The sequence below is a fragment of the Physcomitrium patens genome, chromosome 23 (assembly GCF_059467195.1).
Source record: "Physcomitrium patens ecotype Gransden chromosome 23, ASM5946719v1, whole genome shotgun sequence".
In the NCBI taxonomy this organism is placed as follows: domain Eukaryota; kingdom Viridiplantae; phylum Streptophyta; class Bryopsida; order Funariales; family Funariaceae; genus Physcomitrium; species Physcomitrium patens.
This window is the reverse complement of record NC_143432.1, coordinates 7,446,673-7,461,377: the sequence shown is the minus strand read 5'-3', so window position 1 is coordinate 7,461,377 and position 14,705 is coordinate 7,446,673. Positions and strand designations below refer to the sequence as shown.

At 42.5% G+C, this 14,705-nt stretch overlaps 2 protein-coding genes across 5 annotated transcripts; one reads left to right on the top strand and one right to left on the bottom strand.

Annotated features, from left to right (window-relative positions):
• The first annotated feature begins 825 nt into the window (after positions 1-825).
• On the top strand, positions 826-2,321 carry LOC141044798 (uncharacterized). Its single transcript, XM_073530440.2, has 2 exons — positions 826-1,239; positions 1,686-2,321. Exon 2 carries the CDS (start codon positions 1,740-1,742, stop codon positions 2,163-2,165), a length of 426 nt encoding a protein of 141 aa, XP_073386541.1. The 5' UTR covers positions 826-1,239; positions 1,686-1,739; the 3' UTR covers positions 2,166-2,321.
• A 133-nt stretch (positions 2,322-2,454) lies between these two features.
• LOC112275686 (uncharacterized) lies at positions 2,455-6,799 on the bottom strand. Of its 4 annotated transcripts, none has more exons than XM_024506268.3 (8): positions 6,445-6,798; positions 5,046-5,320; positions 4,779-4,922; positions 4,396-4,589; positions 4,169-4,268; positions 3,905-4,013; positions 3,532-3,764; positions 2,455-3,380 (listed from the first exon to the last, which is right to left on the bottom strand). In XM_024506268.3, the coding sequence occupies exons 2-8, from the start codon at positions 5,233-5,235 to the stop codon at positions 3,085-3,087; spliced, it is 1,266 nt and encodes a 421-aa protein (XP_024362036.1). In that variant the 5' UTR covers positions 5,236-5,320; positions 6,445-6,798; the 3' UTR covers positions 2,455-3,084. The 4 variants fall into 4 exon arrangements, with proteins under 4 accessions (XP_024362036.1, XP_024362038.1, XP_024362037.1 ...); XM_024506270.3 differs by having other exon boundaries at positions 6,621-6,798; XM_024506269.3 differs by lacking the exon at positions 6,445-6,798 and adding an exon at positions 5,811-6,438.
• Between the last annotated feature and the right edge of the window lie 7,906 nt (positions 6,800-14,705).

Here is a 14,705-nt window from a genome sequence, read left to right as displayed (position 1 = left end):
ACACAGAGGTATAATTTACATTCAGCCATGGTGATGAGCTTGAGTATTCATGTTGCTAACCCTAGTTGCAATCTCAGATGCCCACATGATTGCGCATCATGCACCAAATTAGAGACGGAAGCCCTAATATGCTTGGAAATGGAAATCTTGCTACTGGAAGCATAGCATGTGGAGCGTGACTTAGCAAAACCAGACGCCGAGGACGATTGCAAGAGACTCTTTCGTGAAGTGGGTTTTGTCCTGAAATTCAAGTTCACAATTCCAACAAGCTTTCCAATCTGGCCTTGCACAATCTTCGAACCCGATGGTGCGGAGGACAATGCAGCTGTCGACAAGTCTATGGACTTCGGTGCAGTTGCGTTTCTGACCAACGCAGTTATACATGGATTGAATGAATTCATCTTTCTTTGAATCTGCTATGAACTGTTATAAGAATCAACATAGCTTCCAAGGTCTTTTGAAGACGGACCCAACTGCTGTGCCGCTTGCACATCTAAGTCCGTGAATTCATCAAAGTGATTTGCAGCAACAGCATTGCCTAATTTTACATTATTGATTGTTCTAGTGGGAGTGAGTGGCATCTCGGAAGTTAAGCACCCTTGACATGCAAATTTTGAAGTAATCAGGGTAATCTTTCATCGAGAATTCACATGTTCGTATCGTACTGCTCGACCCCCTTGCTACATGCGTACTTGTCGAACTCTCTCGCGAAGAAACTACTCATGAATTTCTTAATAATCTTGATTATTCGACTGGAGACGACCGCGATTGAAGGAGTAAAAGGGAATGTTGATAGTAGTCCAACTGACCGCATTCAATAGCGCGTCAGTTGGATTACTAAGCCCCTGGAACAATCAAATTAGAACAGATTGTCAGGAATTATTTAGTGTGATGAATTTATTACACATCATGCCATGCATCCCTTGCATTGTCTCAAGCTATAAACTCGACACTTTCTACGTCGGATACGCAACCGTAGAACACATTAGCTCAATTCAAGGGAAGGAAAAAACGACTGTTAATGTAGTCATCGGCTTCAGACACATTCAATTCTCTTGTCGTGAAGCTCAATTATGCAAGCAAAACCTTGACTCTTTAAGAGAACTCATCCTTGCAGATCTGACCATTCTGTAAGCCTGATTGACAAATTAAAGAAGGATTATATACACAGAAAAGGGTTGAAATCGGAGGATAAACAGGAGGTCGCCAGTAACCTCTTCGCAGAGGCCACCTCGCTTGGTAAGGCATTCAACCAATCTTGTCCAAGACCACGACAGTAAGCTCATTACAAATTTTACCAGCAGCACAACATCACTCAGATTAGGCGTCAATTACCCGAAAACTCTCGTGAAGGCAGAAGTTAAGCGCCCCAACAACCTGTCGCTTCAAGTTGATTATCACACACTAGTGCATTATCCTCTCCGCTCACCAAGCCCTAATCTCCTCTCCTGATCACCAATTCCCCACCAAAAGAGCCTCGCAACCAGAACAGATACCAAACATACAATGCTGGACTGTCCTAAGAATCGCTTCCCCTACGCAAAGACGTCCTATCGTAGCATGTTCATGAGAAGTGCAATTCGACCACCCAAACTTAGATTTCACTGATGAGATCTTTCCTGAGCAAATTGGAAGCTATCGTAGGGTTGAAAGCTCCAGTGGGTGGTACGATGACGGTGGTTCAGGATCCAGGGATGGAGAAATGACATTCGAAGGTGGGCGTCAGTTGAAAACTGCAAATGAAGATAAAAGCAAGTCGCGCAATCCACAAGGGTTCAACTCCCGCTTTGCGATGCATGGATTTCTCCCACTTCACGAATTCTGGCGCGCGCAATCCTCGTCTTTTTGCCGTCACCCGCGGGAACATCACGAATTCAAGTTCCTGCATGTTTGATGACCTACACGGAGGTAACGCAGAATCCCAATCCCGTGACAACACGAATCTTTTGAGGAATGTCTCAAGATGTCTCACGAAGGGAGCGGGGGCGAGAGCAGCGCGTGATAGCGGCGAGGTGAAAATGGGAATTGCGGCAGGTAAATCCAAGGCCACAGCGGCGAGGATTGCTCCTCAAGCAGGCAACCGTGGCGAAAGCATCTCGCCGAGACGACTTCGAGCCAACGCCCTCGTAGGTTACGGGAATGGGCCCCGCGCCCGCACGTCGTGAGCTGAGGCGGTTACCGCAACATGTTAGAAAGCTTTGTGTTGTAAAGGCCGCAGAATTGGGAAAGATCCTTGAGCTGGTATGCGCTTTGAGTGTGTGATAAGTGTCCATTGTAGGAGCCAACAGATCAATTTGATGTTGGCTTTGCGGTAGAGAATCTCGCAAATATTTGGACAGTTTCATTAATGCAGCAACTGTAACAAATTATGTCGTAGCTCTGAAGCATCCGTACTTCCAAAACAACAAAATTACAAACCGCTTAATTCTATGAATATAAGCTCAATGGCAAAAGTGCAGTGTAAAGAGGAATAGTTTATAAGAAGAAAAATGAAGAAGAATCACAGTTCATCAGCATGTAAATGATACAACGCCACCGCATGGGACTGGGCTCCACCGACACCGGTTCCTGTTTGCCGACAGAACACAGGCACGATCGGGATAATAGCTGCACTTGAATCTGTGCAATTGAATAGGATCGGAACAAATCATTGAAGACTGTCTTAGATGCTTGGCAAGCAATGCATCGACATACTAATTTACAAATGGGGGAGGTCCTCGCGGGGCCTGGCTTTGAAGAACACTAGTGAGATGTTTAAGCTTGAATCGTTGAGCAGCACGCAAGAGAGCTTTAGCCAATTTACAGTAATCTCAGTTGCGCAGCCTTAACGTCTTCTTCGAAGTACCACGAGGGCTGTCGATCAACGGGTCAGGGGTTGAAGCGGGAAATACTTGTACACTCAACTGGTCTTGCGTCAAGCCGTGTGGATGCTTGCAAACCTGGGTCAAGGCTGTTGCAGGAGGCTCATCACCGTTATCGTCCGCCCTTGGGTGCAGTGCCTCCGTCGGTCTCGCCATGGAAAGTCTCGACGAATTGGTCACCGGAAGGATCAGAGGATCATGGAGAGGAAGAGATTAGCCGCCGTCACCCCTTGGTTCTCATGATCGTGATGGTGCCAGCGCCTTCTGTGTGTATCTTGGTGCACGCCACCACAGATTTCCCAGACAGACCAGCTCCCGGAGGACTGCGAGGTCTTTTGTTCTCGTGACTGGAGAAAGGTCGGTCTGTCGGTGACGGTGGCGGGCTCAGCAAGATCTTGTTGATATCATTCAACGTCACATCGCCTTGAGCAGCAGAGGGTTTCAGCATGGTGAAGGGCAATGCAACCGGTTTGGGTGACTTGGTTTTGGGTGCGGTGGGTTCTGCAGAGCGCCTCCGACCTGAATTCATTACGAAATTCAAAGACGATCAATACGGATTTTGGGGGGCGGGAAGAAGTGAAAAGGCATGAAGCTAGTTGTTGATCTATAAGCGCCCACATGCACACTACTGTTGTGATTTTCAACCGTAATGGAGACGAGGGGTGTTTACCAGGTGTGGGAGGCTTTGAGAAAGGCGAAAGAGCGTTTTGCGATGCTCCAACTTCTTGTTTCGGTTGGATAGCTTGCCGTGAAGGTTGCTGGTGTTGCAATGGTGGCAGTATGTGTTGTTGGGAGGTGTCGGACAGTGGCATGGGTAGCAATGGCCGTTTCCAAGCTTGTAGTCCATAAAGCTCTCGGAGAATATTGAAGTTGTAAGTGTCGAGCGGCAGCACAGAAGCTTTCCTGCAAAACCAACGCAACCATCAACGGTCAATTTCGCCGATCTTTTGAGGAATGTCTCAAGATGCTCTGTGTTTGCATCACACATGATAATGTGCCTGAAAAAGAAACACAAGCCAAAATGGAATGAACCCGGTACATACGTTTGTGCTGGAACACAGTAGGGTCGGCTCTTCTCCAAAGTCTGCAACAACGTCCAGTTGTCAACAGGTTGTTGTGGCGGATTGGGAAGCACACAAGAGCTAATACTGTCTGCATGCACACGATAAGCCTCCGTGAGAAACAAAATTTGGTTCCTGATCAGCATGTGCTCAGAAATAAATTGCTGCTGTGAAGGAGCACAATCCGAGTCACTTCAGTGTTTCATTCGGTGGGAGTGCATCAAAGTAGGTTGAGGGAGGGCTCACCAGAGCCAGGAAACCATGCCGAGGTTGTCAAACCAGGTGACGAATCGTAAGGTGGCAACATGTAGTCATCGCCGCTGTACACTGTAGAAAGAGGCGAGCTCTGTCGATCAACGCATCCGAGTTCTTAAGTTAGACTTCATCTAGTTTCGCGGCTTCTTTTGCAACTCAAGAGTGGACAATGTGAGAAAAAGTAGGGGAATGTGCAAGGGAAAAGGATTGAGTCTTACCTCGTAGGACGGAGAATAAGAAGAGTAGGAGGAGTAGGTAGTTGTCGGCGAGCCGATGACACGTTCATAAGAAGAAGGTGAATCTCGGGCAAAGCCACCTGTGTTCACTCCAGGATTGAACTGCAGCATACGCCGCCTCTTGCAGCGCTCCTCTTGTTGATCGCTATGGGAGGATGACCCAGTGCTGTCACTACCTGGAAACATAAGAGGAAACAAAGAAACCAGTTGGGTTTTAGATTGTAGTTAGCCAGTTGAAAATGGCTAAAGAAATTGGCCGGCATTGACTTGAACACAAACTCATGCCTCGGTGCGTTATTGGGTACTACATTAGAAACTCCAAGTACACAGTCTGTACAAAGAAGATAATATGATTCGACACAAACCTTGGCTGGTGTCACGAGCATACGAATAAAACGTAGGAGTCGAAGGCTGAAGGCCTCTATCCGCAGGTGAGGCAGTCATGGCAAACAAGGTGTTGGAGTCGACTTTGTTCTGCAACAACTGGTCCCAAAAGGACGTGGAGATGGCTGCAGACACACAGCACGCCACACATTCTATCAGAGAATTCTCCACGAGGGTCAGCATTTGCCACGCTCTGATTATAACAAGTATCAAAAAGCATTAGGAAGTTAACGGATCGATGAAAAGACCTGTACTCAGAGGCGATCCTGACTCGTTCACAAGTGAGAAGTCATCGTGCAGGGACCACGGCTCCATCTTGGACCGAACACCCATTGTCTCAGCTCTAGGAGCGCACATGACGGCAACGTCGCTCAACATTTCGGGTCGTTTGGTTGCTCTCACACTAGCGCCGAGGAGCAATTCTTGCCGTGTTAGCATCAATCTCTATGCTCGACGCAAGGCGTCTTGGTCGATCCGTTTCATCAAAAATGATACTCGTCTCCCAAGTGTGACAAGTACATATCTGCACATACACCACACAAAGAAGAATGATCAGGTACTCGTCATACTAATTAGAATCACAGGCCCAACCAGGCACCGTCACGCATGATACATTGTTGTGAACTTCCAAGGCCTCATAAACCCTCAAGACTTTACGAACCTCTCGCTAAACCCCTTCAAAGACAAACATTGCTACTGTCTGCCAACAATGCCAACGCGAGTCCGTTACCAGGAACCGCTACTGTAACAATACGAAGAAGAATCGTTTAAATTCTTTGGAATCGGTGCATCCAGGCTCCTGATCACCCTCCCGCACCTAAAACCTTGTTTCCCTACTTCCGCTACACCAGGTCTCGGTTGATACAACTCCGACTCATCAATCTACCCACACTCCACCTCTCTCACCGCAATACCCTTCCCTCAGAACCCAGTTGCAGAAAAACCCAAATGCAGTGCATCAATTGCTGAACCTCGGCAAATTGCTGCGAGATAAATGTGTTTGGCTGGCTTACTGACTGGCCGACTGTGGGTGATCTGTATGAGTGAGACTCTCCGACAAGCTCTGAAGAATTGGAATCGGTGGCTACTGAGCGAGGCTACTTCCTTGAGGTTGCTACAATGGCTGCTGTAAACTCCGAAGAATTATCAGAGTATGCACGACCTTCCTAACCAAAGGCTTGCCGTTCAAGCAGCTCGCATTGTCACCATGTGAGCACCACAGTCCATGAGATGCTTAGTGAAGTGGATTGCCTCAGTGACAAACTCTGCGACCAACCTTCTTGCCACATTGTCGGACACATCTTTCTACACACAATTAATCGACCTCCCTGGTCTCACACCCTCCCAGACACCTCCATTTCGAGACCAGCATTAGACAGACACACACACCCACCAACCTCCGGAAATCCCCCCTCGTTCCGCACACTACACGCATTCACGACGAGAAATCATACTCTCATCCCGCTTCGACCTCTCCAAGAACACCCGCATTACCCGTGCTGCTCCTTGCTTGCTACAACCCAGCGAACAATAACCAAATTCCGACACCCGAATTCACTCACGCGATCGACACAAGACCGCACTACCGCAACTTCCGCCTCTCCCTCTCTCTCTCTCCACAGAAACTGCAATGCACCCGATTCTAACCTCAGAAAATGCCCTCAAGCTCCGATGCACGTTGCAATCCTCGTACCGCTTCGCAATCCCCTCAAACTAACTAACCAACCAACTATCATCAACAACAACAACAACTCTTCCGAGACTCTTCCAAAACTCTCTCCAGTGGGTGTAATCCTGTGAGCATTCACGCGAGGATTGCACACCTTGTCGGATCAATCAACGAGAGCTCACTGAGCTTAAGTCCCAGTGTAGTCTCTCACTCTCTTGCTTGCTCTCTCTCTCACTCTCACTCTCTCACACTGTCTCTCTTCAACCGATCAGGATTGCAGTAGTGCTCACTTGACTTAGCATGGCAAAGCTTGAGCATTTACTCAGGGCTTCTTCTCCATTTAATGCTGCCTCTTCCGGGCCCTCTCAGATCCTCCATCCCCTGTCTCCCCCCCCCCTACATGTCCCCTCTCTGTCTTTCTCTCTCTCTTTCTCTTTTTTTTACTCCTTTTCTTCTCCCATCGCTAAATGACTTTTTTAATCCATTGCACTATAGCATTCTGTTTGACCCCCTGGCCTCACCCAGCTGCATTGCCAAGTCAACACTCATCCAAGCCTGTGTTTATCCCCCTCTTTGGGGGAAGGGGGAGTACTGTACCCAGCTTTGGGAATTCTACACTTGGAGGGGTAGTACTACATCCTCCCATTGAAATCTCAACTACTCTCCCTCTCCCTCTCTCCTGCTCCCTTGCATACCCCTTTTTAATGTACTGATGGATACTTGGAGTGCAGCACTTTTGGAGAATGTTGTTGACAGTGGCCTTTTGGTATACGGGGCTTTACTGTGTGTGTGTGGAGACATGGCATTTGAGCTGGATTGTTGTTTGTCTTTGCTTGAGGAAGTCAATGGCCCCTCTATGCAAAGTCTGTGTGTGGTACAGAAGAATTTCAGACATGGGGATGCTTTGTTCTTTTGGGGGAGGTGGGGGTTTTCTTTTGCTGTATGGGTTTGTTATTGAGAGGCATGGAATCCCTCCATTCCTGCAGATAAGAAAAGTGGCATTCTATGCAAGATTTTTTGAATGAGGTTTGAAATTGCTGTGAGCATGAGAACATGCATGGCAGTACTTGGGAATGTCAACTAATGATATTCTATGGGGTTTGTGATGTGGGAAGTGGCACTGAATTCCAGGTCGTCCATTGTGGTGGAAGACATGGGACAATGCTCACAGGGGGAGTAGAGAAATACATATATATATATATATATATATATATATATTTGAAATTGAGAATCTAGGAAAAATAATAGTTTGAAATAAGATTTGATTGTGAGATTGAGTTACTCTGCTTTTCACATTTCACTATGATTCACCATAAATAGAAAAAAGAATGGAGGTTAGTTACCAAAACAGTAGTACCAAGTGAAAGACAAAGTACATTTTGGCTGGGCACACACATTCTGAAGCTGGTGCAAGCAAAAGGTAGGCTTCCATTCCATTTCCAGGGCATTGAAAAGCCAAATACATAGCTGCTTCAAACAATCCTCTTGCATTTGGTTCCTCTAAATGGAAGCTATAGATCATAAGTTTCACAGGCATTTAACTCAATTTAACCTTGACAAATGAGCTTTAGAGGTGGGAACAAGTGGGTTCAATTCTACAGTGTTGCCAGCTTTTGTTGGCATGAGAAACCCACAAGATACTACCACTTTTAATCCTTTATTTAACTTTTCACCCAAATTGGGATGTATTTATTTTAGCCTTGAATTATTCTGCCCCCACTTTGAATGTCTGTTGTGGAGAGGGGGGAAAAAAGCTACAACATCACAAACATTTGGAGGGAATAACATTGTGTATTTGGTCTTTTACAGTAAAAAAAAACATAGGGTGAATTCATCTTTACATCCATTCATTCATATTGCATCCCCAGCAGCAAGAATAAATCTACAGATATGTTAGCAAATGGTATCATATTCTTCTTTCTATTTATGGTGAATCATAGCAAATGTGATTGCTATGTACTTTCCCAAAATTGAATGGTATTGAACATATTTTTCTTTTTTTAATATCACTAACAAGGGCAGTCTGGAGTAGAATAGTAGTGGTCCTTCAAAATCTTGACTGAGCTGACTCTGCTCCAGGTATAATCAAAGAGCCATCAATTTTTCAATCCTTTTCCTTTCCACACAAAAGAGATGATGATTATCACCAATGACTAGACACTTGTTCTATAATAATTACAATGGATAAAATTGATCAAGTTTGCTTTTCCTGCTGCACTCTTCTTTTGCTTTCAATTTTTCACTCTCATTCACACACAATCAATAAAAGGAGACTTTCACCTCAACTGGGTGGTTGTAAATGCCTGTGTAATCCTACAAACAAATGCTCTACCCAACAATTGGCTCCACTTGGTGCAAGAAATTCAAGTAAATCTCTGCCCACAAATCTCTGTACAGTAGAAAAACAAATTATAGCATGTGTATGCAAAAAAAGGTAAACATCAAAGGTACTTGGTATACTCCAGCAATGGCCATATAACTTCAAGCAAATCCTCATTTGTAAACAGTCTGCTTGAGCAGGAGAAAAAATCTTCCTTCAGAATGGTAGGTAACGTAAAGCATTTGTTACATAGGAGAAGTTATGAGCAAGCAACCAGTGGAACCAATTGACGTGTGAAGAGTGGCAACTCAAAGGAATCCCAATCTCTGCCACGTCTGAGACCAGTAAATTGTAAGCTTCCCTGTTAGAACTGCAGAAGGTGTTGTTTCTACACAGTACACACATCTTTTCATGTGTGGGTGAAGTTTTCCATCTGAGCTCTTTAACACATGGGGTAAGACCATGGGCTTCTGGTGTCAGTACATTGTGCCCATGGAGCAGAGTAAGAAAACAAAAAAATTGCCCAAGTAGAATTGTTCACTTTCACATATTTTACCACGTGGGTTTATCAATTGAAGCCAAGCACTGGAGGCTCCACAGAAGAGGTTGATACGACATCAGACAAAGACATTATGGAGGCAGTGATTTATTTCCAATTTTTATTTTTCCTGCCCTTTACCTCTCTGCATTGTTTTTAACACTAAATTGGGGTTTTGTACAGGTCGCAGAAGCTGCAGAAAAAATCAGTTAAATTTTCATCTCCCTGTAGTCAGTTTTACTACAGACAAAAGAAAGGAGGTCAGCTGAAAGGGGGAATGCGCATGACTTGGCTTTGACATCACTGGTGGCAAAAAATTATGTGAGCATAAGTAGCTCTATCCAGGCAACAGTGACTTTTTGTCATTGTCTAGTGAGATTTTGCTTTTGCTTTTGGTTCAGAACTTGATTACCCAAATATTGGTGTCACACAACACCCAATTCTGTTTTTTCTCTGAAGTCAATTTTATCTCATAAATGTTTCCAGTTCCAAGGGCAATACATTCCACACCTCAGTATTGAATTGGGTTATGGCTCTTGAAAGCTATGTATTAGCCTTCAAAATAATGGGAAAATTGTTAGCCCCAGCTTCAGTGTGATCCCATTATGGCAATTGAAGGAGTCACACTGATTTGGCTATTTGTATTTTTGAAGAAAATGGGCTCCCCTGTGGTCTGTGACCTTTGATAATACATCACCTGGGGTGTATGCTCTCAATTGATAGTACCCCATCATCTTCTCTTTGAATTTTCTGGTGGTATTCTGTTGTCATTATTTTGCACTAAATATATTCTAGTGTTCAACCACAAGGCAATTCCCATCTAAACATGCATTCCTCTACCTTCCATGTTTAAAATTTCACCAGAACAGGCATTATCCTTACCTTCCAAGTCATCATTCTCCATTAGAAATCACAATTAACCTACCAAAACCCTAATTCTCCCCTGGCAGAGCTCCAAGGAAAGTGCTCTGTTTCATTAGGGTTTCCCAAGGCATAGAAGTAGGACAACAAACTCATGATATCAAAAATCCAGGATGTGGGGAGAGTGAGCCAACATCATAGGCAGCTCCTCCTCGCCTCGGCAGACCCAATGCCCTTTCAAACTCCATGCCCTGGAGACCCCAGAATTGGCTTAGAATTCTGGTCCAGGCCTTGTCCAGATGACCAGTGTGTTTTTTGTTTCTGTTTGTTTGTTTGTTTGTTTTTTTTTTTAAAATTTCCCCCCATCACACAGTGGATTGGTAAAAAGAATGTTATGGGTTCAGTTCACACTACCCCTCTTGGCAGCCTGCACACTCCCCCACCCAAGTTCCTTTAAGTGCTGTGTTGGACAATTGTTCTAACCAAACAAAGCACACTCTTTTTGACCTGTAGCCTTGGGAAGGGGGAAAACATTTTGAAAAAAGCCTATCCATCAGGTTGAGAAGCAGATAGCTAAAAACTCTCCATGAATCTGCACCCCTCCATACCCTCTCCACCATCCCCTTTCACAACCCCTCTGAGTCTCTTTTGCCAGCTCACTGGTTCTAGAATCTTGTCTGTGGTAACCCCCCCCCCTCATTCAATTCCCCCAAGAAATGGATTAGATGTTGATTAGTGAATCCAGAACAGGGCTGATTAAAATAATTGATGATTCTTGTACCAGTGTGAGTCAAGTGGTCAAAAGGGCTGTACAATTTCGTTGACTGAACCTTGATCAAAATTACTAATTGAGAAACTACAAAATTAAATGAAGGCTTCTTTACTCACTTTTGTTTCTTGGTTTTTTATGTGAAGAATGGCCTGGTTATCTGTAATTTTTGTTTTTAATGGGTATCCAGAACTACTTGGATAAAGAAATACAGCAGCTGACTTGCTTCCAGCATATAATAAAAGTTTATAAGAAAATTTTAAAAACGATTTTTTTTTTTTTTTTTTTTTTTCTGGCTTGCCCTGCAAAGGGAAGAGATTTTTGAATCTAAGTGGGTCATGCTGCAGGTTCCTGTTAACACTATTTCTCTTGCCCAAAGATCTCTTCAAGCTTACAAGATTTCATCACATGCTCAGATCATTCCTCTTTTAAAAATCAATATTGAATATAAAACTCAATAATAATGATATGAATAATAACTGGATGGATAGGGAGTGGTGTAATTGCTCTGATGATGCTGAACATATTGAAAGCTATGTAGTGAATAGATTATGGGATCATCAACCCTCTTCTGCACCAAAATAAACATTAAATTTATCACATCTTTTCTTCAAGCGTAACCAAAACGTAAGTGATTTTTTTTATTTTTATTTCTTTCATTTTCATTTTTAAATGATACATGTGAATCAACTTGTGGCTTGCCAATTATTGGTACAGTGTTCATACAGACAAACAGTTGAGACTAAGGAAAAATCATTGTTAAAGCAATCTCAACAATTTTGGGCTACAATCCACCATGCAATCTTACAAAAAAAAAAAAAAAAAAAAAAAAAAACACAGATGAAAAAATATTGGTATTGAGTTACTAAATTTAATGTTTATTTTGGTGCAGAAGAGGATTGATGATCCCAAAATCTATTGGTGGTCTTTTAGTAAAAATAATCAATTCATCATTTCGTTTTTCTACAAATGCCTTTTCTTTCTCTTTTTCTTTTTTTTTTGTTCCTTCTTCCTATGTCTATTTTATATTTTTTTAATCAACAGATAAAATCACCGACCAGTATATTAGAAAATAATAAAAATAAAAATAAAAACCATGAAAGAAAAAGACATAAAAAATAAACAAAAATATTCATACAAAAGCAAGGTCTATATTATAACCACACAATGGTGCTTCAACAAGGCTCCCAGTTAAATGTATTTTCTTATTCACGTAGACTGAGTTTTCATGCAAACAACCCAAAGCAGAGAGAGACTACGCACAAAAAAAGGATTCAAGACATTCTGAAAAGCCTGGAGAACTACCATCTCAAACCATCCATACCCAGAAACCCAGTACCTTGAACGGGCAGGTCCAGGAGCGGATATAGATGAACGGAAAACATCTCCTAGTTCTGCATTCATCCATTTCTGGGGCAATCCAATCCTGCTGCCCGCAGGATCCCTAAAAAATGGTCCCAGATACCCCCCCCCCCGCAGGAAAAAAGAGGGGCGAATGTGGGACGACCCGGTCGAAGGGGGGAACCCGGAGGGGGAATCTAAGGGGGGGCATAATTAGCCCGGCATTAAAAGCCCACGCTAACTAAGTAGAGTGGGATTAGCTGAGGGGTTATGGCGGGGGGGGGACCTAATCAGCTATTTTATTCTGGCGCGGGTCTGTGTGGGAAGTCTCGCCCAGCCCGTCCTGTTTTTGTAGTTGTTCTGGACTCAGTGTAGCCCCCTCGGAGGACTAGGTCCTGTGACCGAGCCTGGCGCCATGGCACCGAACCTGGCGTCCTTAAACCCGAGCCTGGTGTCCTGTTCGCCATAAAGACGGAGGTGGGGGACCAACACCTCCGCCCTTTGCCACGGAACTGTTAGCACTTCGGAAGTAGGGGAAAAAGAAAAAAGTAAAGTAAAAGTATCAGTTCCATAGAAGCCAAGTAAAAACAGCACTTGTGTGTGTGTATTTAAATATATATATATATATGTTCAGTTTTGTAGGATTTAATTCGCTGCTGGTACTTACCACAGGGCGCCTCTTCAAATTCATCTTGCACATGATCATCACGGTGTAGAATTTTGCTTGATTGTGGTGAGAGAAAAAAACAATATAACAAAACAAAGACAAAAAAATGAAAAGTGTTTGGATGTTGAAACCAACTGTGGAGTGAATGCTGTTGACTTGTGGCAGTTATTTCATCCATTCATGTGTTTGTGCATACATGTTTCAAGTTTTGACTCTTTTGCTTTATGGGAACTATATATATATATATATATATGTGTGTGTGTGTGTGTGTGTAATTATAATGCAAGGTTTACTCATCTCATTGGAATTATGGGTTCCTTCTTGGTTATATCCTGCTTTATGTTCTAATAGAAAGAATGATTTTTTAATATCAACAAAGAGTCAAATGATAAACAACATATAAGATGCATACAAATTAAACACTCCTTATCCTCTCCATGTTTACACCTTGGTTAAATTCGAAAGTTAAATCATACTATTATGTTTTATATGATTCCAATTTATTATTAATTATTATTTTTCAGAATCAGGTTTGAATGTATTTTCATGAAATTCAAATTTATTTGAAAAACATAATTAGTGTATATATTTTTTCTTCAAAACATGTTGAATTCAAACAAGAAGAATAGTTGGAAAAAAATGCATATTGAGAATAGTTACTGTTATTTAAAAGATGAATGATTACCAATTTTCCTTTGTTCATGAAAGGATAATAGTGAGGAATTGGTCAAGACTAAATTGGTAAAGTAGAAGAATAAAGTGTATGTAAGAGAGTTTAATTATGATCAAACATAAAAAGTATAATTCAAAAATCACTTATATCTAATACACTTGTTATTTTTAAATATTTCATCCTTCAATACACCTTAAAAGGTATCTTCAGTTGATTGATTTAAACTAATTGTCAAATAAAACCTGCTTCCAAAAATCACCTTTCCTCTTTAAATTTTTCTTCATTCTATACTATAAGAGATCATGGATGTTGATAACAAACTATCATATTTAAAGCAAACAGATCAGGCTGACCAACATTTATGGTCATTGTTTGTAGAATTGTTTTGGCATGACCATCCAAAACATTTTCCCTTTATCATAACACAATTACAACAAAGTGTGTCAAGCATTAAATTTCTGCATGAATCATCAAAAGTTAGTTCATATTTTTCTATTAATGTGTTTGATAGAAAAAGGTACTGAAGTTACAAGCATGGCACATGACTCTTTCTCAGCACAATTTGAGACATAAGCTACATGCTAGAGAGGGAAAAAATATAAACTAATTACATAAAATAAAAATAAAACTTCTTCATTGCTTCCCTGCATGTAATATTTGGAATGATTAACAGGAACCAAAAGTCTTGGAGAACCAATTTTGCAGAATAGGTACACAGCTCAAACTCTGACCTTTTTACTTCATTTGTCCAACATTCATGCAAAAAAAATTACCCTGTCTAATTGTCCACAAATGATTTTGTGTACGATTTTTTTACAGGGTAAAAGATTTATTGAAATATTTTGGATGCGAGGAGCTGTGTGGATTTTCTGTGCATCCAGTATCAGGTATCAACCGGGTACCAATTCCGCCACAGAAATTGAGAACCTGCAGGGCACTTCCATGTTTCTGTCACCAGTTACGGTTAACCCCCCTTTTCCTTTTTTTCTTTTTCTTTTCTGGGAAATCTACCCAAGTAACAGTTCTAGGAACAGCTGGGTTCCATTAGGGCAAGGCACCATTGTCCACGT

Bases quoted from the DNA above. Each gene is read 5' to 3' on its own strand.
- LOC141044798 (XM_073530440.2), top strand. From the start codon at position 1,740: ATGAAGATAAAAGCAAGTCGCGCAATCCACAAGGGTTCAACTCCCGCT.
- LOC112275686 (XM_024506268.3), bottom strand. From the start codon at position 5,235: ATGCTAACACGGCAAGAATTGCTCCTCGGCGCTAGTGTGAGAGCAACC. The intron at 4,923-5,045 runs GTCTTTTCATCG...GTGTGTCTGCAG, and splicing joins AGGATCGCCTCTGAGTACAG to CCATCTCCACGTCCTTTTGG. The intron at 3,381-3,531 runs GTAAACACCCCT...TAATGAATTCAG, and splicing joins CTCAAAGCCTCCCACACCTG to GTCGGAGGCGCTCTGCAGAA.